Source organism: Falco naumanni, chromosome 12 (assembly GCF_017639655.2).
Source record: "Falco naumanni isolate bFalNau1 chromosome 12, bFalNau1.pat, whole genome shotgun sequence".
NCBI classification, from domain to species: Eukaryota; Metazoa; Chordata; class Aves; order Falconiformes; family Falconidae; genus Falco; species Falco naumanni.
This window is the reverse complement of record NC_054065.1, coordinates 11,885,047-11,908,296: the sequence shown is the minus strand read 5'-3', so window position 1 is coordinate 11,908,296 and position 23,250 is coordinate 11,885,047. Positions and strand designations below refer to the sequence as shown.

Genomic DNA, 23,250 nt, shown 5'->3' with positions numbered 1-23,250 from the left:
ACGCTATGTAAGGAACTACAACTTACATCTCCAAGTCATAATTGTCCCATGAAGGGAGAGAGAACATTAATCTCCCCAAGAATGGAAATTCCCCAGTCTTTCTTGGATGCCTGTCCCAGTGTTTGATCACCCTCACAGTGAAATTTTTTTTCCGAATATTTAATCAAAATCCCATCTTGTGTCAACTGGTACTTGTCCTAGTGCTCTGTATCTTTAAGAGGCGTCTAGCTCTGTCTTCTCCATACCTGCCCTGTTTAGGTACTGAAGACAGCAGTAAGATCCTCCTGCCATTGGTCCAGCCACATTTCCACCCTCTTACAATACATGTCTCGCCGGTCCGGCTACTAAGGTACTCAGGGAGACGGCATCAGTGGTTTTGCCCAAGTCAAAGCAAGCTACATCGGCTGCTCCCGCTTTGCGTAAAGCCAGCCACCGTGTCACTGTGGAAGGCAAGCAGGTTAGGCCCTGTTCACCCCCACTAAATCCACACTGGCTGTTCTCAATCACATTCTTGTCCTTCATGTACTTGAAAATAGCTTCCAGGATGATTTGCTCCATAATCTTCCCAAGGACCACAAGGTGCTGCTGACCAGCTTGCAGGTCCCCAGATCCTCCTTCTTGCCCATCTAGAAGTTGAGCGGGAGATTTGCCAGGAAGCTCCGTTAATTGTTTTGGCCTTTCAAAGGTGAGAGCTAGTGGCTTTGCAGTGATACTGCCTGGCTCCCTCAGCACCCTGGATGTGTAAGATTTGGTTCTATGAACATGTGGGTCCCGCCAGACTGAACGCCGTTTCCTCTACTGTGGGCAAATTCCTCATTCTCACAGACCTTCCTCTTGAGGGCTCAGGGACATGGGAGAGCAAGCTTACCCCTAAAGAGTGAGGCAGAGATGGCCTCTGCCTTTTCTCTGTCCTGGTCAGTAGATTCCCTGCCCCACTGAACAGCAGGAAAACCTAAGGAAAACGTGTTCATTTGCTGCCAAATACTTAAATGGAGCCCTTTCAGTTCCTCTTTACATCCCTTACCATTATCAACACCACCTGAGCGTTGGTTTTCCTAATTTCTCTCCTAAATATTTGGCCAATGTCTTTTCTTTCTCACAATTAGCCCTTCCACTCCTTCCACTTGCTGTGTACTTTCTTTTTGCAGTTATGCTTAGGCAGGAGTTCCTTGTTTACCCGTACTGGCTTTCTGTCACTCTTGCTTGACTTCCACACACTGGTACAGACCATTCTTGAATTTTTAGGAGATTGATCAGCTGGCTCTGCAAGGGCAATTCCTGATCAAGCTGAAATCTGTTCCGCTGAAGGCCAGGCCTGTAATTCTACTATGCTGAAACAGAAACTATACAGCCATTCAGGATTTGGAACAGAAAATGTACCTTGTGCTATGTAATAATTACTCCAAGGAAGGAATAAACTCAGGAAGTGCCTTGGGAAAGAATCCATTGCAAGCTTTACTTTTACTTAACATATGAACTTATCAGTCATTTCTACGGTGTAAAGCTGAAAATTTTAAGGACTCTATGTCCTAATCAATTCTAGTCTAATTTAACACTAATTGTTACTGAACCCAGTGTGCCTGCACCAACTCCCTTCAGTTTTATTCCTCTATTCAGCGTACTTGTAGACTTTGGAGGGGTATCTTTACAGTTTGCACTAGTATGTTTCACTTTCCCATCTCTCACAACATGGAGCCTACTTTGTCTTCACCATAAATAGCCTGGGATAGAATTCCAGGAGGTGATGCCCTCTTCCAGTCTTTTTTTTTTTGTGTGTGTGGTTTTTTTGTTGTGGATTTTTTTTTTTAAATACAGTATTTGAAATCATCCAAGCTAAGTCCAGGCAGCACAGGAATGAGCTGCACACATGAACAGCCACTCTTCAAGACAAGACCAATAGAAATACTGGTTGGAAAGAGCACTTTGAAGAACTTGCCTACTCCACAGTGTTTCTCTAGTGTTCCAAGAATGATTTCTGGACTTGTCTTTTTTATGCTTATTTGAGGAAGAAAATTCCAGTTTAAAAGCACTAGAAAAAGAATCCTTAGGACTGACAGAACACTTAATACTCCAAAATGTCATCTACTGAAGAGAAGAAATGCTCACCTGTAAAAAACTTGATGTTTGGGGATTCCATTTCTCTTCTGGCCTCCCATGCCATGTGTTAAGGATGCTTAAACACACCTGAAAAAGTGACCTTATTAACACCGTAGACAGATATGATGATGAAATTGTTCTGCTTGGGCAGAACAAAATGTTGACATTACATTTAAATTTTTTTTAACAAAGAAAAACATTGTGACAAAAAAAAAAAAAAGACAAATTTGCGTCCTGTGAAACTAATTTGAAATGAAAGTGTATAAAAATAATGAAGATAAGAACAGCATGTTAATAAATGAACAAGGCAAGGTAGATAACTTCTCTTCAAGGAAAACCTATGGATTCTAGTGGCTCCAAAAATAAATGAGTCCTGAATACTACCCGATTCCTTACTTTCCTCTTTAAATACTGTTCTAACACTTACTGTTGTGGTTTTTAAAGACAGTCATTCTGCTTAAACATGTGAATGGTGGTGGTTTCTGTCACACAGACTATCAAGGAATTGAAAATATTCCTTAACTTTTATGATTGATCTTGACTTTAGGGAAGTCTGTGGTCTTCTTGAACCTTACCATGAAATGGAACAACCAAAGATAGAGAACATAAAGAGAAAAAATAAACAGAGAAATTTAGAGGCAAGTATTTGCCAAGACTTCAGGCTGGGCAAAGAAAAAAGGAGATAATGTGGTATGAATTACATTCTGTGTCCATGTTAAGAGAAACCCCCGTGTCTAGTACTGAAAAGGAGTATTAGAGCTTGCAAAAACAGGGAGCATGGGGAACCCATGAATGACAGTGGCATAAGGGAAAAATGTTAGACTATGGATTAAATGTTTACACACACCAAAAAAAAGCTGAAGGAGTGCCACAGTGCTACAGCCAAAGCTATTTTGTGGGTCTGTGCTTCAGTGGAGACATGCACATAGCCACCTCTGTAGCTCCATAGAAAATTTCACATGTGCTGGTTTTGGATACAAACAGAAGTTGCATCTCCCTGATGTCCACTTGACTTTTGTTAGCTTTTTGGAGCCTTTAGAATGAGCCACAACATACCAAGGAGACAGAGGTTGGGAAGGGGGAAAGCTTGTTTGTTTTAACTTTCAATATTATCTCCAAAAGCTTTACTATTTTTTGAGAAAACTGTCATTAAGTCCATATTTTAGAGCTGCATTTTCTTTTATAAAGGATATAGAGGTTCAGGGAAGTTTTCATCTTCCCTCAAGAAAAAAGCACTTTTGCACGACAAAAGAGAGCCAAGGCACTTGGCAAACACATTCAGTTGCAGCTGATGCGAAGCACACTTCGTCCATGGAAGGCGCGTTTCAGCTAGCCAAAATAGATTTCTGCCTGGTTAATTCAACAAAGAAGGTGGAAAAGAACAATTTTCTAGGTCAAAATTCCTTGCTTTTTTGGTCCAATCCAGCTCATAAAGGCTTTAAAACAATCTCCAAGACTATTCAGAAAGGAGACCATTCCCATTTGAAACTGGTAAATCACTCTTCCTTTCAGTTTGAAGACCAGTTTTAACCAAACAGGTTCCTCCAGTGGCTGACTGATAGCAAAAGGAAAAAAAGTTTCATCTGTTTCACTTGTTACATCTATAGCCAAGACCAAAGCCGACCTACCTTGCCGTCATTGTAGAGGTTCGGATTAAATCTCACGCTGTGGCCTCCAGTTGTTTCCAGATTCACAAGTGGAGGGGAATTAGGATAGTCTTGTGGAAAATACACGTCAAATTCAAAGCAACCATTTGCGTAAGGGGTGTCTGCAGGACCAGTAATGAGAACCTACCATTGTAAAGAAAAGACAGTTTTCAGAAAACCCCTTGTATTTGTCACACAGTTGAGATTTTTCTAAGTTTATGAAGCATTATATTTCCACGTGCTACTTATCAGAAAATACCAGTAGACATCACAATCATATGCAGGCTGTCAGCCTGTTCAATTCGATGCTATGAAGCCCTCTGCTAACCTTAATTTTTCCAGATTACAAATGGAAAGCGAAACAGGAGCTAAAACTTTACCCCCTGTTGGATGCTATTAAGATTTTTTTCTTCAAACCTGAGGTCCAGAGATGTTCCGTGTACTTCACCATTGCTGATGCTTTTTAGTTGACTAAAATGGTCTATGCAAAGATAAACTTTGACCAAAATGGAGTAACAAAATTTAACTTTTCCCTTCAGAACAGCTGAAGAAGAACAAACCTGTGAAGTCTCCTTGGATAACAGAGTACTCCTGGGGTAGATGGGCCCTCCCTGCCCCCTGCCAAGTTTTTGAGAAATCAGGATCAGACTGAAACACTCCTACTTACACAGACGTTTGGACAGCAATTAAACCACACATGAAATACTTCTGGATTTCCTTAAGATTTAAGGCACCTTCTTAAACATTTATATGCCAAGCTGAAAGAGGGAAACAAAAATAACTTTGCTTCTTTACCTTCATAATGTCAAGCCGCTCCTCATCACAACGTACGAAAACGCTGGATGAAGACGAGAGAGGCAGTGAGGTTGAAAGAGTCACAGCTTCTTGAGCGAGACGTCGGGCTCTGGCAGCGCTGTTGGCGTCACTTGCATTTTTCACCTGAGACATGTAGTGGTAATTTACTTTAAAAACCAATTTCCCGTCATCATCTTCAGAAACCATTTCAAATGTATCTAGAAGAGAAGAAAAATTTCATGCATCAGGAAAACATTGGATTAGTCTTGGATAAAGATTCTGAGCATTAAAATCAGGAAGTTTAATTTGCATTATACTAATGCAAAAAATAAGTATTTTGTGAGTTAACAGTGATCACAGAAACCAAAGCATTAACAGTCCTGGGTCGAATTAATTTCTGCAGCAAATTTACAAGCTTTCACATACAACATGTCAAACATATACCATTGCTGATCTGGGAAGCTACCAGCTGCTCCAGACCAAGAATATAATGATAACTTATGAATACGTAATAATGCTAATAAAGGAATCAGTGTGAAGCAAACTGCCAGCAGTATTTACTTGTGTGGAGGTTGCAATATTATTAAATAATCATAAAAAATTAGAGCGAAGCTAGTTTTCTTTAATCACTTACTATGCAAAATCTGCAGCACAGCTGCCAGGGTGAAAAGCCACCATGACAAACTTCCTACCTCCTATTCTTGGCATACGCTCCACAAACATCCGTGAGCAAAATCCCTTACAAATGTAACAGCAAAGAAATATGGTTGCAAATGCTGTCACTGCAACTCAAAAAATACTCATAGAACATGTTTTTGCAATAATTTTATAGCTCTTTTAGGATAAGATACTATTTGTTCTTTAGGATATTTTTTTTAACACATTCCTTTTCTGTCCAAAATTAGCACTGATTCCCATCACATGTTCCAAATACAACATACTGCACTTCATGAAAGGACACAATGAAGTTTACTACGGTTTCATTTTAAAAAACACATTTTGATCTGAATTCTATTCCATTTAAAAATATAAAAGCTACATTAACAAAAGCTTTAAAAAAATCTACTAACATTTCAATTCAATTTGAGGACTGAAAGACTGACAAATCATTACTGGAATGAAAACATAAACACTATCATTAAATTTGGTGGACTTCATCTTAAAGGTCTTTTCCAACATAAATGAGTCTATGAATTCATCTGGTCCCTTTAATTAATCTAGCATATGCTAAAAACATTTATTACTAGTTCAAAGAGTACCTTAGTCGGTAACCTGAAAATACAGACTTACATAATTTTCCACATGTGAAAAGTATTGGTGGTCACACGTAAAAAAGTTGGTAACTTTTAAAATAATTAGGGGCTCTGTCCAAGAGATTACATATTTCTTCAGTATCTGCTTTCTAGAAAACAAATATTCACACTTCTCAACCTACCAAACTGAAGTTTTTTCATGACAGCCACATACTTTTCTTCAAGAGACCGTAAAACAGACAAGGGCTTGGGCTTCACAGCAGCTTTTTTGGAGTATTCAGCCATCTTCTTTTCTGTTATGTGAAATGTGATGATTATTTGTAGTTAGCCATGTAATTTTGAGACAAGTACAGCAATCATTTGGGGACTGTTCAACTTGAAATGACATTTTATGGTTACATTGTCTGCAGAGAAGTCTCAGAACTGGGGATCACTGACAATATATAAATCTGGTTTTCTCACTACCATGTATTTCATTATCTGAACAGCTCAAAGTAAACAAAGGTCATAATCTCAGCTCAGAAATACTTCTTGACTGCTGCTGCTATGAATATTTTTACTGTTTCTTCCAATCCTTTTTTTTTTTTTAAATAAAATAGAAAGTATGACATGCTTGTGTGGATGGACGTTCACACACGTATGCTTGATGCACTCTCCAAAATCAGGAGCTGGTTATACACATCTTTTTAAAATCCACTCCCCTAATTAAGCTACTTCATCTTTAGTTTTCTTTACTAGACATCCACATGGTCCTTTGAACATCTGCAGGTTCAATCCATGATTCAGATTTTTGTTCTGCCTTCATCTAGTTAAGGGAATCTAATTCATAAGATCTAGTTTTAACAGCAATGGCTTTACTATTAAAGGACGTGTATGTTGCCTTCTGCCTGGGGCGGGGAGGGGAATTAAAAAAAAATAGGTGCTACATAATTGTGCTGAAAGTCATGAGATGTACTCTAACTTCTTTGAATTATTCTGTTTCCTGATGGAAGCATTTAAGACTACCACATGGTTCCAACCAACTTTCAAAATTAGTTAGTGGCTAGGGGCAGGAGGGAAGCATTTTTTCTTGCTTTAAGCTAATTTATAAATGATCTGTTAATGAATATATGACAAATAAACACTACACAATATTTATAAAAGTACTCCTATTTTACCTTGGTTTGCTTGTCGCAAACTGGTGGTAGCAGCATAAACTATCTCTGCAGTCTTTTGGATGTCTGGTACCAAAAGCGTCAGTCCCTCTGGCTCTTGATCAGAAGCATCAGGTTTTACTCCTGCTTTAGCTTTGTCTTTTTTAGACCTGTTTGGGGAAAACGAAGAGGATACAGCATGAGGGAATATTTTTCGACCAGTCTTACAGTACTCAGCATATTTGTCAACAGATAATATATTCAAATAGAGAGATTAAAGGATCAAAATTAAACCAACTCTTCTGAAATGGAATGTCTCTGTGTACCTCCAGGTTAATGACTGAATGTAGCGATCAGCTGTGACCACACTGAACCTACAGTCTTGATTTGACAAACAGAAGCACATCTGATACAAAGAATAAAAATGTACACAAAGCCAGTGATGGTGGTATACTAGTTTCTGTTTCAACCGCTTGGTGCTGTTGATGGCTACGCTGCATGCTGACCTTACATTTGCATGTTTTCAGAAAGCATTAGAAAAGCTTACAAAATCTGCGTAACAAAGATCGTGTCATGAATATGCATTTCATCCACCCACACAGATCCTCCTAAGAAATCAAGCCCTGCATAGGTAATAAAGTACTCCTTCCTACTACACGATACGCGAGCAATTATTTCAAATACACTAACGGTAAAACAATAGGAAACTTTTAGTAAAAACTCATGGCATGACAGCCTGTGGATGAACTACAACCTAGGCATCACAGGGGAGTGGGTCAAGAATGCAGTTTGTCTCACTCTGCAGTTCTGGACTATAGAAGTTAAGACTTTTATTTCAATAAACAGTTTAGTGTAACATGGTTTTAAAAGTCTTACAAATATAGAAGGTGTCTATATTATAATAGACGTTTATAATCAATGTATTGCAAATTAAAACGTCAATTTAAACACCTCAATTTTTTACAATAAAATATCGTGAAATACAGTATATACAAACACTGTGGTTTGCTAGAAGCTAGTTGCTTAATGATTTAAGATGTATTTAAATCTTTAGATTGTGACAACCCAGTCTTTACTAGCATATATATTCAACTGTTGAAATGAAGACGTGGTACTTGATAACACTGTAACCTAAATGTGCATATTTTAAAGGGTCTGTATTTTAAAAGCTAGCATAAATTTACATCGCTACCCTGCAAAACTTACGAGATTTTAATGCTAACAGCCCCCAAATTATTTTACTGCCATTTCTGTAGGTTTTTTTGTTTTAATAGCACTTGTTCATTTAATGACCCAAACAAGTTCATTAGCCAAGAAGCACCGGTTTTCTCTTTCCCACTACCATCCCTAGAAGCAAAACAGAAAGCTATCTACACAAGAAAAATTAGCAATTTAATGCTTCGATGTCCCAAACATACTTTAGCAAATACCACATACTGTATTTTAATCTAGACTGAAATCATGCATAAAGAATGAGCCTCTGTGTTGAGGAGAGGTGATTACAGTAATACTGAAAGCCTCTGTACTGTACCTAATCAAATGAGAATATCCCTAGAGTGCATTAACAACAAAATTCATTACTGCAGCATGGTACATTTTCCCTGTTCCAGATTTAATCCAAAAGGATGTTGGCCCGTTGTTGACTTCAAGCAATACCGAGCTTTCAGATGCTCAAAGCTGGAAGGAAAGCATCAGAGCCAGACAGTGTCATTCAGCATTTGAGGAACAGTTAAAGACAAAGAAGCAGCAGCTCCCTCTCCCACTTGTACTTTCCAAAATCCTCATCACTGCTTTTTTCTGCATCTAAATTGAGGCCAATATTTTTAAAATAACCTATTATTCAGGTTCAAAAATGTCTTATTTAAGCCCACTAAGCCTCACCGATAACCTGCTTTAGCATCACAGACATACCAGCAGCCACCAGTCCCAAGGAAGATGTACGGATTTAGAGCTCCTTGCTGTTGATGTAGAATCCTCAAACTATTTGCTACAAAACCCTTGGAGAAATTTTGGCCAAAATGAAACATTAGTGGGTTATCAAAGAGAAAGATGTGTGAAAAGCAATAATACTGTGATTGGTGCAGGTAATGGAAGTAAAATTAATTCTTACAAATTTGTTTTCAAGATCGTTATGTTGTAGGTCTTTCTTCTGCATGGTTTTACTATTTAAACTACTAGGGTTTTTTTCCTTCTACCTGGTCTCAGAATTTAAAAGAAAAAAAAAGCAAAAAAAAAAAGCATTGACCTCATTAGACAAAATGCTTAACCACATGCTTCAAACCTCCTACAGATATAGTGACTTACTGACAATCAACTACCCAAGCAGACAAGGAATACATATCTAGTTGAAGCAGCAGGAAAAGGAGACATCTACTCAAAAGCAAATTCTCAGTACCAATAATACGATTTCCTCTTGTTCTCCTCGCTGTCTAGAACAGTTAACACTTCAGCACTTTTGAACTACCAAAAGAGAATGGATTTTCTTAATGTCTCCTTTACCACCCACATGACAATTCTGCCCACTGTTACAATAAGAAAAATAGACAAAACCCACACTCTCCTCAGAATATACTTTTTAAATCAAGTGTTTGCAGGACATCTCACCTGTAGTTATCTGGAGCTTGTGTGATGGTCTGCATTACCAAGCTCACCGTAACTGTGGGGAAGCAGTTTTAGGAAGAAAAGTGCAGCAATGATTCCACCTCGGACATTCCCCCTGCCCTGCCCTCAGATTTGGCCTTGATCTGCCTACTCGGGGATTTCAGTCTGTTTCTCAGGGAGTAAAAGCTAGCTGGCATCACAGAACCCCCAAATCAGACATACTGCCTTATCGACATTTCGTTACCTCACCCAAGTCATGCTTGCATATTCTGATCGTTAGGGCAAAGACAGTTTTTCCCCCCTCTCTTTGGAAAAAACACAACTGGCATTGCCATAACTCACAAGACTCCCATTAGTGATGACCTCCATTTTTTCTTCCCTCATTTTGTCTTCTACCTTTATTTGATTCAAGTCTTTTGCTGTAAGAATACCAACTCAGTGCGATGAATCCTGCATGGTTTGCAAGATGTCTGCTGTATTATCTTATTCTCTACATATTTAGCGTTATATACAAGTATTTGGAGATACTTAACAGTACTTTACAGTTTCTCAGTTTATTTACAGTCAACATATGGTAAATCAAGTAATTCCCTAGACTCCAGATGGGGAAATCTGTCAAGGGTTCCCTAGTGGTATGTATTTTCACACTGATTATAATTTTTAAAGTTCACACAGTTTCATCATCACTTGCCACCTGAGACAGAAATGACCTTCATTGCAGACATGAGCTACTACACTTGATTTTATATTTCTTTTATTTTAGAAGACCACAGTGCCCTTCCTAAAATGATATCCTTAAAACATGATTATGAAATAAATACAATTCAAAAGAAAAAAAATAATCGGGTACACACTGTAAGATTAAAAACTCACTCAAAACAAGTCTGGAACTGAAGATGGAGGTGTGAAGCCCGTCTGTACACCCACCTCCCCTGATGTTATGCCATGTCCTGTCTGGAAAATCTCAATGTCTATACAGTTTCCTAAATGATCTGGTTATAAAAGGAGTGAGACTAATGTAATTCAAGGCCTTGTGCAAAAGTAACTGATGCACTGGTGAACCCTGGAACACGCAAAGTGAACAAAGGCCAAAGTCACTTACGGCCTCTGCAAACCTGCTGGGGCCTTGTGGCTGCTGGGTACATCCAAAGTACTTCAGCTGGCTTTGATAGATTTGATCTTGGAGGTGGGAAGCCGCATTTTCAGCAGAACACAAACATTACTCCCAGGACAAAATTACAGCATCACTGAAGATTTCTGTATTTTGGTCCATAAACCTATTTCTTAGTGTAATTTGAAACACGCAGTATTACTTTGTGTGCTCATGAAAAGGCAACCTGGTGACCATTCTACCATCTATTGACCGTTCTACCATCTGTGAGCGTGTATAACACAGGCAAACCAAATTACTAATTGTGAAAACGTCATCCTCCCTTCTTGGTGTCATCTCCACTTTTATACCGCCCGGATTCAGGGCTGCAGTGGGCTCTCTCCAAGCTGTGTGTGATAACACAAGTGTTTCAGGGGGACAAGTAAGAGTCCCAGCACAAGAGAGGGAGCTGCTGGGAATTACAAGGCTCTCCCACAAATATGTACGAACAAGGAGCTGCAAAACCAGAATTAAAGTGATAAAGCCCGTAAGTGCAGTCCTTCCCTGCGCTCTAGCAGCCTGCATATAAATTTACATATGCAGATCAACCATTACCAAATCCTCAGCTCTGTATGTTTTTCAAAGGTATTCCAACAGCCACATAAAAACCAGTAATACTCCTAAGTAATAAACTATGGTCAAATAGATAACCATATGAATATTTTGCTGTACATTTTCTCTATTTCTAGAAGACATTTAAATGTCTGCCACATACTGTACATTGCTTTCTGCAAGGATTCTGCTTATGAAGCAAAATTTAATGCAGTTATTTAATACAGGCCAAACCTGTATCTAAAGTCTAGTATCTGTTCTAACCAGTTTAATATCTGGTATGTCTTTGGTGAGAGGACTTTCTAGTAAATGAATTTTTACGCCTGGAAGTTGGACCTGGAACTTGCTCTCTCTGCTCCATGCATCCGTCCTGGTGTGCGGTGCCTTTGGGAACAGTGCACTAATTTTATTAGTGACAGGACAAGGGGCAATGGGCACAGACTGCAGCACAAGAAGTTCCATCTGAATATGAGGAAGAACTTCTTTACCTTGAGGGTGTCAGAGCCCTGGCGCAGGCTGCCCAGAGAGGCTGTGGGGGTCTCCTTCTCTGGAGACATTCAAAACCCACCTGGATGCAACTCTGTGCAACCTGCTGCAGGTGACCCTGCCTTAGCAGGGGGCTGGACTAGATGGTCTCCAGAGCTCCCTTCCGACCCTGACCACTCTGCAATTCTGTGGTTCTGTAAACGTTACAATTTTCAGATTGAAGGAGGAGCCAAATATTTAATTTAGATTTAGAAACTTCCCCATACAGTCTTTCAACCATGGAAGAAAAAGCAGACAAAATCATGTCAACTCGTATTTAAAAGGATGACAGTCACTAATATATTTGCTAGAAGAGACAGCAGTGTACATGCTAATAATTTAAGCCATTAATTTAGCTTGTGCTAGAGGATGACAGCCTTCTCTTCACGCTGTGCTAAATGAATAATGAATGATATACTCCCAAGGCAACTTTAATTTTTAAAGCCAATACTAATACTTACTCACCCATGCCTGATACTTGGAGGTAAACGTGATGATACGGAATGATACCTTTATCAAAGTGTTCACAAAATGAAGCCAATGAACCATTCAGTCCCTGTGTACTACAGGGACAGCGCTTAGAGCAGAATTCTGTTCAGTTTTATATTGACGCTCCCCATCTTAGGATAAAACTGCCATAGGTTTGCAACCACGGCATCACTCGGCCCTCGTGGTCCCCCACCTTCCACAGGTTTCCGCAGGTACCAAACAGCAGCTCATTCCTTCCAGTAATTCTGGAACAAGATCTAAACAGATTCTTAAACCGATCGCCTGAAATCAGGCAAGACAAGTAAGGGACCGGACCGTGCCTTTGCAAATACAGGCTGGGGAAAGCTAGTAACCTGCTCCGAGATGGCTCCACAAACTCCTCCTTGGGGCTCTGAGCACTGTTTTTACAGACACTAAACTGAATCATTCCAAACCAGCAGAGGCTGCAGGGCTGCTCTCTGCAGCCAGCCATCAGCTCGGAACATGAGCTTCAGAGTACAGCAAAAGAAACTGACAAGTTGTTTTGTCTTTTTAAAAAAAATAAATTAAACCAAATTAAGCCTCAATTCTTGGGACCCAATTCTAAAGAAAACCTTTTGTTTGCAAAATGCACTGTTTCATACAGAAGTTCTGCAAAATTAGTGTAGACAATGAAAAGCCGTAGCAGAGAAAATGCTTCAGGCCCACCTGGTTGCATTCTAGCACACACACCCCCAACAGAAAAACATCCAGGTCTTAACAACAATTAGATAGGCAGGGCCTGACACATACAGACAACTCAGAGTGGGATGTGTTCTCTTAAAAAGTCAGCTGAACTCTGGAAGGTGTGCAGAGCGAGCTCACACAGGGTTACACCGCAGCGCCTGATGGTACCACAGCCCAGATGGGATATTCAGATCTTTCCCATTTGTTTGCTAATTGCTCTGCCAGTCTGCAAGTGCCTGACAAGAACTGTCGAACGCAGAGTTTCTTGGAGGAGGCTGGAAGACCCCAAGGTCTGGCATGGATGGCTCCAGGGCATTCGTTTGTAATTTCACATCACCTTCAGCATACCGGCTCACCTCTGACGCCTGCGCTAACGGACAAACTAGCTGTCATAAAATCAGCAACGTATAGAAACATGCTTTACATATGTACCAACAACAGATAGCACAGATCAAAAATTTTCAACCATCTCCATATAGTCAGGGTTCTCACCACAAATAACAACTCCCAGATCTTATGCCCTCCTGAAACTTATTCTTCCTGACAGAAGCCAGAGGCTTCTCTCCTAACCAGTTAGCCTCCAGTGGAGAAGCCGTTAAGGCACCTGGTCCTTACTCAATGGATCAAGGAGCACAGTAGTTGGGACATTTCTTGTAAAAAACACCATTTGGTTTGGCTGTCCCCAGTCCCACTCTTTACAGAATGGGCTTCTTCAGCAGCTCCTGAGGAATGCTCCTGCCTTCAGACTGACAGAAGGACACGCACACTCCTGCATAATAGGGAAACACCTCACTGAAGAGGAAAAGGAATTTAAGAAAGATATGAAGGTTCTAGATTCTTAAGCAGCAATCCTCTGATTAGTGGGCAGTTACTGACAAAGTGACAAGAGTATGCAAACCTACCAGCTTCTTTGTGTCATACAAAAAAAGTTCCTTGTAAGTAGTACAGTAAAACAGAATATATACATATAAATGTATATCTATTCATAATGTGTAAGTACAAAATACAGTTTAAATGAAGGTTAGGGATGATAAAAGTGATTACCTCAGTCGGTTGGTATAGGTATCCACACAGGTCTTCATTTTAGCCAGCAAAGTCCCAACAGAAGCTTGTGACTCCAACCGTTCTTCCTCCTCTTCACTACTTTCTCCCGACAGAGGAAGCAGTAACGGTACCATCGATGTGCAGGACGCAATAGCACGGAGTAATTCTAGCAGAGCTCGGTAAAGGGGAACATGCCTGGCCATATCCAAAACTGAGGGAGAAGAACAGTTTACAAAGATTACTAAAATCGAAGACCCTTCCACTGTTAGTACAGATTTTTTAAATAAAAAAGCTGGATTAATGACATTTAATGGTAAAATACAGTATTGTAATAGCCATTTGTAATTTGTGTTTTAATGGACTTGTCCAGAAAAAAATGCATAAGATACCTGGAAAACAAAGGTTAGCAAAAGACACAAGAGGACAAAAGGGCTAACAAGGCACGGAACAGGACTACCACATGCTATATTCATTTCTAGTAGCTTAATATACAGTTCTGGCTAGAGTTGTATGCCGACAGCAATTGCACATAAATATCTATGGAGAAAAAATTGTCAGCTATAGTGTAGCAGGGTAGCAGTCGCTGATTCTAATAGCATAAGCATTAATAAGGACAGACTTTCATATCACCCACTTAATTTAGAGTTTTCTCCTTTGGGAAAATTTGTCTGCAGTATTGCAGGAATATTAATGGTCATGAAATAAATGAAGTTATCATCTAGCTTTGCTCCCTTTCACGGAGAAAGTACAATTTTAAAAACCATTATGCATTCTTCAGAGCATGCAAAGGCTCTGAAGAAGATGCAAATTTTATCTGCATACATATGAACCACAAAATAGTAAAGATGAATAAGAATCTTAGAATAAGAACATCAGGTAAGCAAACCTTGCTGTCTTAGTGCTGCTCAGTGTGATGTATATTATTGTAGAAGTAACTGTGGGTAGAATATAGATATCAGCTCCTCTGACTCGGAGAGACAGGCAGACACACACAATTCTAATGGATTCTCGAGCACCACATTGTTTGTTTTCTTTTCCACTTGCTTGGAAGAATATATGTAATGGATGTCATATCAACTGACTTTATCGTTAATAGAAATCCTAAAAACGTAGCAATATGCAGATACTTCAACACAGCTGCTTCCTCTGTCCCTAGGACATGCTATTTTTAACCTAACTGCAGGAAAAAAATTGCTCTAGTTCTAAGTATTTACAAATGACTGAATTTATGATAAAATAAATTTATGCTTTTTCCAGAAAAAAAACCACCAACAAACAAAAAGCCCCTGACAACTCACATTAGGACAGAACAAAGCATAGAAGAACTCTTTAATGTTTCATTTAGCACATTTCACCCTCCGAGCTAAAGCAGATCACAAACTTTCATCTCCTGTCACCAAACCCTTAGCTCTAAATACAGCACGATGGGGCAGTATAAATAGCCAAGCAAAATTCAACAAGCCAGTTTATCCAGGTTTAAAGCTGGATTTATCTCTACTTAGAGGTCTTTGATCAACAGTTGTATGTTGAAACTATTACAATGGCACAAACTCTTAACTCGGTGAAGTTCTGTTGTGTTGGAACAGGAAGAAATTTTACTGAAACAAAGCATTAATCTGTCAGGCTGGTATCATGGCTCTGAAAATATCCTTTGTCAAACTATTCACACATTTAAAGCAAACTCCATGGAATTTAAACACTGGCACTAAGAAAACCAGTTTCAATTATCTTTCAATTCTTATATATATATTTTTTTATATATGTATAAAAATACATAATATCAATTCCTTATGCTCAGTGCCTAGTAAACAGTAATTGCTCACAGTATAATCCCCACAATATGTAAAATGGCCTTAAAATAAAACACAAATAGATCTGATGATGTGTGAATTTAAAAAAAAAACGGGGGGGGGGGGGGAGCAGGGCAAAAGAAAGGGAGACCATAAAACCCCATATAGTGTAGCCCTCACCAAAATCCATCTCCCACCTGTAGTGCTAAAGATCAAGCAGCTCCTCAATTTAATCAATAGCTGTTTATTATGAAGACAGTGAGTGGAGGAGATACAACCTCTTAGATAACCACAGCATTTCACTTCTGGAAAGCTTTTATTTATTTATTTTAACCATGAAATTTTCATGAGGCCAGAATATATAATTTCAAACCCTTCAACGCTTGCTTGCCCTCTCCTTTGCTAAATGGATAGTTAAATTCAAAATTACTGTCACGAGGGAAACTTTAAAAAGGGAATGTTTTCCAGAAGACAGGAGAGATTTCTGGTTTTAGCAGATCCAGCTCACTTGCACTGCTCTGCAATTGTTCCCATGTGAGACAAATGAAATGCATTCACTTGGTTTCAATTTAAACAATCTTTTAGAGAACAACTACCAATTTCTTTTACCTTAATGCTAGGCTCTTCTAAACTCAATTTCTTGATACCATTATGTGTCTTACACTATTTTTGTCCAAAGCCTTTATTATACTTACCAAGGATTATCACCCATGGAAGTGGGTTTATCTGTCCAAATGCCAGAATTCCCCCTCCCATCCCCAATCTGAATCCTAAAAATGTTTACCAAGACTGGATGTTTGGATAAGTATCTGAAAAACTTGCCGTAAAGAACTCAAAATTGGCAAGTTACTGTTTATTCCCTTTATTTGGCAGTTCATCTACTCCTTGTGCCTGCTTTGCTTTCAATTGAAACAAGACTGCCAACCCGATACAGTACATTTTCTGAAGATACAGCTCTGCTTTCCAAAATAGGTTAAGAAGACTTGAGCAATTTTTTTAATCGCTGCATTTACATTTAGTTAGACGTTCCAAATTGGATAACGGTCAATTTTTAAGACATTATGTTTAAAACGTGAAGACTACAAGACACTCCTTTGTAAAACACCCCCCGGCTCAGATCTCCTGTGTGCTGACCTGCCCACCTCCTCCTGGCGTACACCTCCGGCTACAGATGTCCTAAGAGCACCCTTCTGGGCTGACAGTGGCTTAGCAAGTCCAGCAGTGTTCAGACCTTCAAACTAGAACCTCAGTGTTCAGGCTGTACCATTCAGCCTCCATCATCATCTTTACTGCTCTTAGTGTTTGCAGCATACTTCGTTGGGATTTATGATGGATGTCTTGCCTTTAGATATAATTACGTATCTGGGGAGAGTATTTCAGAAATATAAATGATACAGCTTGGGAAAAAAATAATAGATCCTGTAACAAAGTCCTTGTATTTTTATTCATGTTTTTAGTATTGTAATTCAAAATCTGCAAATGAACAAATCCTATCTCCATTAAATAGAAACAATGGAACCTTTGGACCATCTACCTCACATAAAGGTATCTTACCAACTAAGACACCAGCAATTTGGATTTTGACCAAATAGAAACTTCCATGAAGAACAAGTGTTAAAAGCAATCCACTGTTTTCTTCAAAGTATGCTATTCCTTGGGAACATACCCAACTTTCTTCTGCCTGACTGAACTGGGCAATGCAGGTGTAACAACATTTTACTTGAATTAAATAAGGTGCTGCTTGTGTAGGGAAGAAAATCCCAACACATCACAACAGAGAAGGAAATACTTTGGCTTATAGCATAGCTATAATTTGAATAACATTAGCACATCTTAAATACATCGGAATTCTTTAATATAGATACTTCAGTTGTATAAGGTGGCACTAACAATGTTTGATTTATATGGGCAGGCACATAAGCACACCAAACTGCAAATATACAGCATCCCTATGAAAATGAAAACGGGAGATTAAAATTCTCAGCTTTGTTAAAAAAAAAAAAAAAAAAAAAAAAAAAAAAAGAGAGAGACTGATGGATATATTATCCAGGATTCTTTGTTATCCCAGAGGCAAAGATGTTATTAAATAATGACAAATTCCTTCCCAAACAGCTCAGTTCGGTGCTCTCAGACTCCTGCACTGAGTGTAACTGGTAGGTACGCACAGACTGTGGGGTCCTTCACATCTGTCTGTGCCTGTGCGGTCAGTGCTCCCCAGTTCTGCAGGGCGATGAATTGCTGAGGAAGGTCCAACCTCCAGTACCAGGGACCAGTTCAGAAGCTCCCCCTTGTTGACTCTGAAACAGAACTGCTGCCCGAGAAAGGGTATCTGAACTTTTGCTGGGTTTCCTGAGCATTTCTTCAAACTACTGCTATATATGCCAGACATTTAACATCAAAATAAAGGTAAAGATTAAATTATTTTATTACTAGACTCAGAGCAGGAATTTCTACTCAGTTTTTATTTTGCTTCCTTGTCTGCCTTAAACTTAAAACTTAAACTTAAAAGGATAGGGCTGCTTGCTGGCAACAGTGCTGTCTTGGAGAAGGCTCCAAAACCAGTACCTAGAACGTGGCTTTTGCACCACCTGACCCACCTGCTTCCCCCGCGAGCTTCCCATGTACTTCGCAACTTGCATTCAGTAAATATGTATCATGGTCTCACCTTCTGCCTGTACCAGTAATTAATCAGTTCAAACAGTGGAGGATGAAGCAGAGCACAAGCTAAAAAACTGCTGGTGAACCTGGACCACGACCTGTAGAACGGCCCCTTTTTTCAAGGTCAGACTCCCAGTGCTATGACAGACAGCTATTCAAAGGACAGTAACTGCGGCACCTTTATTACCACGTCTTACTAATTGCAGGAATCACAAGTTCTAGAAGGATGAGTGGACATGTGCCCAAACCAGGCCAATGTCTTATTGCGCTTTATAAATAGCAAGGAAGTTCACTGTAGCCTTTCTGGACAGCATGTATCAAAAAAGTGTCTCAGGTCTGAATTTATTCTGTTGCACTTACAAAAGCAGAAATCTCAGCAAGGTCATTGCCATTTACTAAGATAGGTAGGGATGGCAAACGTCTGGAAAACATCTCATGGTTTAGTGGGATAAGGTCTCAACCCTCCCTCCCATTCCTTTAGGTAATAAAGTCATGTTTTACTGGAATTGCTGTAATTCAGTTAGCCTCTTGCCACAATATTTGCAATTCTGAAAGACACTGAAGACTAAAAAAAAGGTTAAAAAAAAAAAAAGAAGACATTTCATAAAACCAGATCTCTCTCATACACTAATAATCAGCGCTCTGATTTGGGGCGGGGGGGGGTGGTACAGGGAAGAGGAATCTGACTGAAGTTATTTTAAGTCTTGACTTTCAGAAACTGCTGAGCATCCTGCCTTCTGAAAACTGCAATCTTTCACAAACGTCTAAAGGTCATAAGATATTACGGCATTGACCACATTTTTTAAAACTTCCAGACACAGCCCACTTATTCCTGGGAAACAACTGATTAACATTCAAAGATTGCATGTGTGAATTCAAAATTTCATTTCAATTACTTTCCACGCATCTATTTATTCATCACCAGTACAGATCTACCTCCTACAAAGACCTAAGACTACCCACATGCAATTACAACCTTAATATAATGGAAAAGCACACGAGGGCAGGTAGTTTCGCAGGATCAAGGTATCACCTTAAATTGCACATATATCTGTAACAAGATAATGGCCCAACTGAGTCTAATACTCCTTTGCTTTCTTTTAATATTATACAATATTCAAACAAAGAATAGCCAGGCCTAATGGCCCATTAAATAGATAGTACTGAAGAGCAATAAATTTTTTTCGCAATTCATTTAACATCCTCAGTACAACCTAACTGGGTATGAATAAGATTATAAAACTTATTTCCATTGCAAAGGACATTTAAAATGTATCACAAAGAATATGCACATTTATTTTAAAATAAAGGAAACTATTAATATAGCATATCCATTATATCTAAAAATCTTCACGCTTTACAGTAGATTAAAGAAACAAATAGAGGGGAATAATTTGTAAGAAAATGATGACAAGCTCTGCTTTACTTGCATCTAATGTGAAGACCTTCCCACTGTGGTCTCACTGTGACCAAACTAGGAATTCCTACCCCAAAAGGGTCTACAAACTTGATGTAAAATAAAACAAAACAGGCACTTGAGGAAAAAAACCTGAACACCTTTACCAGTTTCAAATACATCACATTGCCAGATGCACACCCTCCTTACCTCTGTGCTACAAGAAAAACCATATATATGCTTTGAATCTCTCTCTTGTACATAATTTCTCATTCACTAGACCTGCACCATTTAAGGACTTCATGAATTTCAGTTATTTTAGAGGCCCACAAAACTATGACTGTTTTTTCTTATGCCCAATTTCTTTTTACTTCTGACCAATATACACGACTGACTTCCTGCCTTTGTTGAAATTAAGAAGGGTGTGCTGGCAGCCACAGCAGAAGGCACCACTGGAAACTCTTTCCAAATTACAGCCCTTTTATTTGTTTTCTCAAAGACATCTGCCACTGTAAACATGAGAGGGGTGGTCACTAATGGACAATTAAAAGGAAATAACTGAAAAGAAAAAGGCATTCTGGAGAGAATGTGTATCTAAAACCACAAAATGTAAATTTAAACAAAAAAATTCTTGCAAATGGCTACAAGTGTGGCTTACATTTAACAGATCGGGGGGCCGGGAGGGGGGAAGGTTAAAACTTGGAATGAACAAACTGACATCTATAATCAAAGATGAAGTTGAACTGTGATTTTATAATTATGCTCTCATCTTCCATGCTAAGAAGCCTCCTTCTTGCATGGACTAGAGTTTCCAGTAACCCAAAAGATGCCTTCCAGTCTCATTTCTTAATTTGTTTTGGAACTGTTTTTCTCCTATTTCAATAAGACTTTATACCTTTCTAGAAAGATGAATGATTGTATTTTGTTAAATATTTGTCCAGAAGTAGCCACCCAACCCTGCCTCTGTTTTAAGTAACGTGAAAGAAAGCCACAGAGTTATGTAGAACAGCTATATTATAAAACTGTTCTATTTGCATCACGCACAAATGCTCAAAGTTTACTACAGTGTATCCAACCCCCCCTGCCAAACCCCCCAAGAAAATACCTATGTATTTCAAGACACTTATTTTTTGTTATATAGCAATAAAGTTTAAAGAACATCGGTCTCATCAATTTAAGAAGCTGGACGTAAAATAAGACATTCTCATTGCCATGGTACTTACTAAAAAGTTGAAGTCCATTGTTAAGATCATGACTGCAGTAACACATACCTGCCACTAAATTTTTCTTTATTTTACCTTTTTTTAACCTCTGAATAGACCTTAAAGTTCTGTCAATTTTACACCATTTCTAAAACACGCTTAGTAATACTGAGGATGTATTTTTGATGCCTCGGTATGTTATTCACAAACCTAAAACCCATAGCCATGATTAAATTAACGACTTCAGGATCTTATTATCATATTAAAGACTCGCAGTAGCTACAAACACCACTGTTCAAAAAAGCCACACAAAGAAAACACTCATTTTGTATTTTTAATTAAAACCTACAGACACAGTCTTGTGGCCACAGATACTGCCAAGCATGAGTGAGACACACTGTCTTCCAATAGGGCCACACTAAATATTTTTAAACCGAAGCTGTTCCTCAGACCCCCTTTACTGCATCTTTGCAAACATATGATCTATGAATGCAGTCCATGCTGCAGGCAATAGTGTCAGTTCCAAATATGTCATGCTCTGCTGCCTCTTGATTTTCTGTTTCAGAATCAACCCAGGGCAAGCCTCTTTTATAATAGGCCTAATTAACACCCTGTGTTCTGCTCCGTTTTGATAGAAAAAAAGATTGCCCACAGAGTATTTCAAAAGCCGAGGTTTAAGAAAACATTAGCCTTTGGGTAAAAAGAAAACAAAAGCCTTCTAAATATTGTCATCTTGCAATAATTTAATTAGCTTGACTTTTTCTTCATTTTTCTTTATAGGAATAACACCAGGATTTTCACAGTACCATTTTGAGCATCAGAACAAACGGCACCAGAAAAGATGAGCCCCCTTGCATAATGAAGCAGGAGCAGGAGGGGTTAAGCCCCCCTACAGGCTGTGAGTTACAAATCCCTTGTCAAGACAGTAAAACAATGCAAGAAGGGTGGGCCCCTGAATTCGCTGGGTACAGCATCAGGCTCCAAGTTCATTATTGTTATTGTTCAAATACAGCCTTAAAATTTTGCTCTTCTGATGTCAGCACTGAGCCCATTAGCAGTCCCCACCCACCCCCACCCACCCCCCAAAAATAATCATATGTTAGGAAAGGCGAAGAGAAATTACCAAAAAAATAGAATGAGACTGCATTCAATTATTAGTACCACTTCAACGCCATGTGCATTCTTCCCCGTTCTCAAAGACACGACAGAATTGGCAAAAGAACAAGCGAAAGGCAACTGAACAACCCAAGGTATGGAATGAGCTGCTGTACTATCTAAAATGAAATAAACTAAGGCTTTGCAGCCTCAGTGGCTATGAAGCGTATCAAAGTTTTTTAAAAAAATTATGAATATTTAAAAAAGTGAATAGAACAGGACTGATCAGTACATTCAAAGGAACGGGTGCACCATTAGAAGAAATGGTGCCACTTGTGAAAGAACACGCACCACCCAACACATCACTGTTGAGCTTTCAAAAAGCTTAGCACTAAATGCTGGGGCAGTAAATAGCGTTACAGGTTCAAAAGTAATTGGGTAAACTCGCGTAAGAACAGGCCATCAGGGGCTAATAAAGGTGGAGCTGTCGCCCTCGGCCACATCCCAGCACTACTCCACAGACGCTGCCCCATCCCTATAGCCTCCCATAGGCAGCTGTCATTGCCTACTGCTGGGGATAAAGAAATGGGCTAACAACCTCCGTCTGTCTTGGCACTGCTATCTATTCTTATAAGCATCTTCTAGGAAACTTGGAACAAAAAATAAGTTTAACCACAAAATAAAAGGAAAACCGTGTTCAATTATAGAAGCAAAATGCATTGCTCAAGTAAGTTGGTCAGTCATCTGCGGTTAGTGTAATAATGTGGCCCAAGGGAGCAGACCATTGCTCTTAACTATTTCTGGTTTGCTTCTTTTTAATAATATTTGATATTGGTGAAGTTAAGTATTTTCAGGAAAGTTTTGTTTACAAGACAAACAACATTTAAAAACCTATCACAAATCTATCCATCAATCCAGAAACACACCTTTGCTAGAAAAAGCAGAAGATATTATTTCATTAGACAGGTGCGTGCAGTTGAGTAAACAGACACAATTTCCCGTGTTTCCAAAGGACAGGAAAAAGAAACCCAAACAATATAAGACATAAAACCCAAACTCAGCTTTTAAAGAATAACTGACTACTAAAACTATGTGTGGTCCCCAGTTTTGGAGATACTA

General features: G+C 39.0%; 1 protein-coding gene and 1 non-coding gene across 7 annotated transcripts in view; one reads left to right on the top strand and one right to left on the bottom strand.

The window, feature by feature from the left end:
• The window catches only part of BIRC6 (baculoviral IAP repeat containing 6), a 183,434-nt gene that overhangs the window by 9,379 nt on the left and 150,805 nt on the right, over positions 1-23,250 (bottom strand). For all 6 annotated transcript variants that reach the window (XM_040611995.1, XM_040611998.1, XM_040612001.1 and 3 more), the window contains 6 exons: positions 13,991-14,201; positions 6,949-7,094; positions 5,974-6,084; positions 4,539-4,756; positions 3,726-3,887; positions 2,107-2,184 (listed from right to left, as the gene is read on the bottom strand). In XM_040611995.1, coding sequence (XP_040467929.1) covers positions 2,107-2,184; positions 3,726-3,887; positions 4,539-4,756; positions 5,974-6,084; positions 6,949-7,094; positions 13,991-14,201 — 926 coding nt within the window. The remainder of the gene's footprint in view (positions 1-2,106; positions 2,185-3,725; positions 3,888-4,538; positions 4,757-5,973; positions 6,085-6,948; positions 7,095-13,990; positions 14,202-23,250) is intronic.
• On the top strand, positions 11,444-11,633 carry LOC121096481. The gene has a single exon (XR_005830538.1). It is a non-coding gene; the product is annotated as a U2 spliceosomal RNA (small nuclear RNA).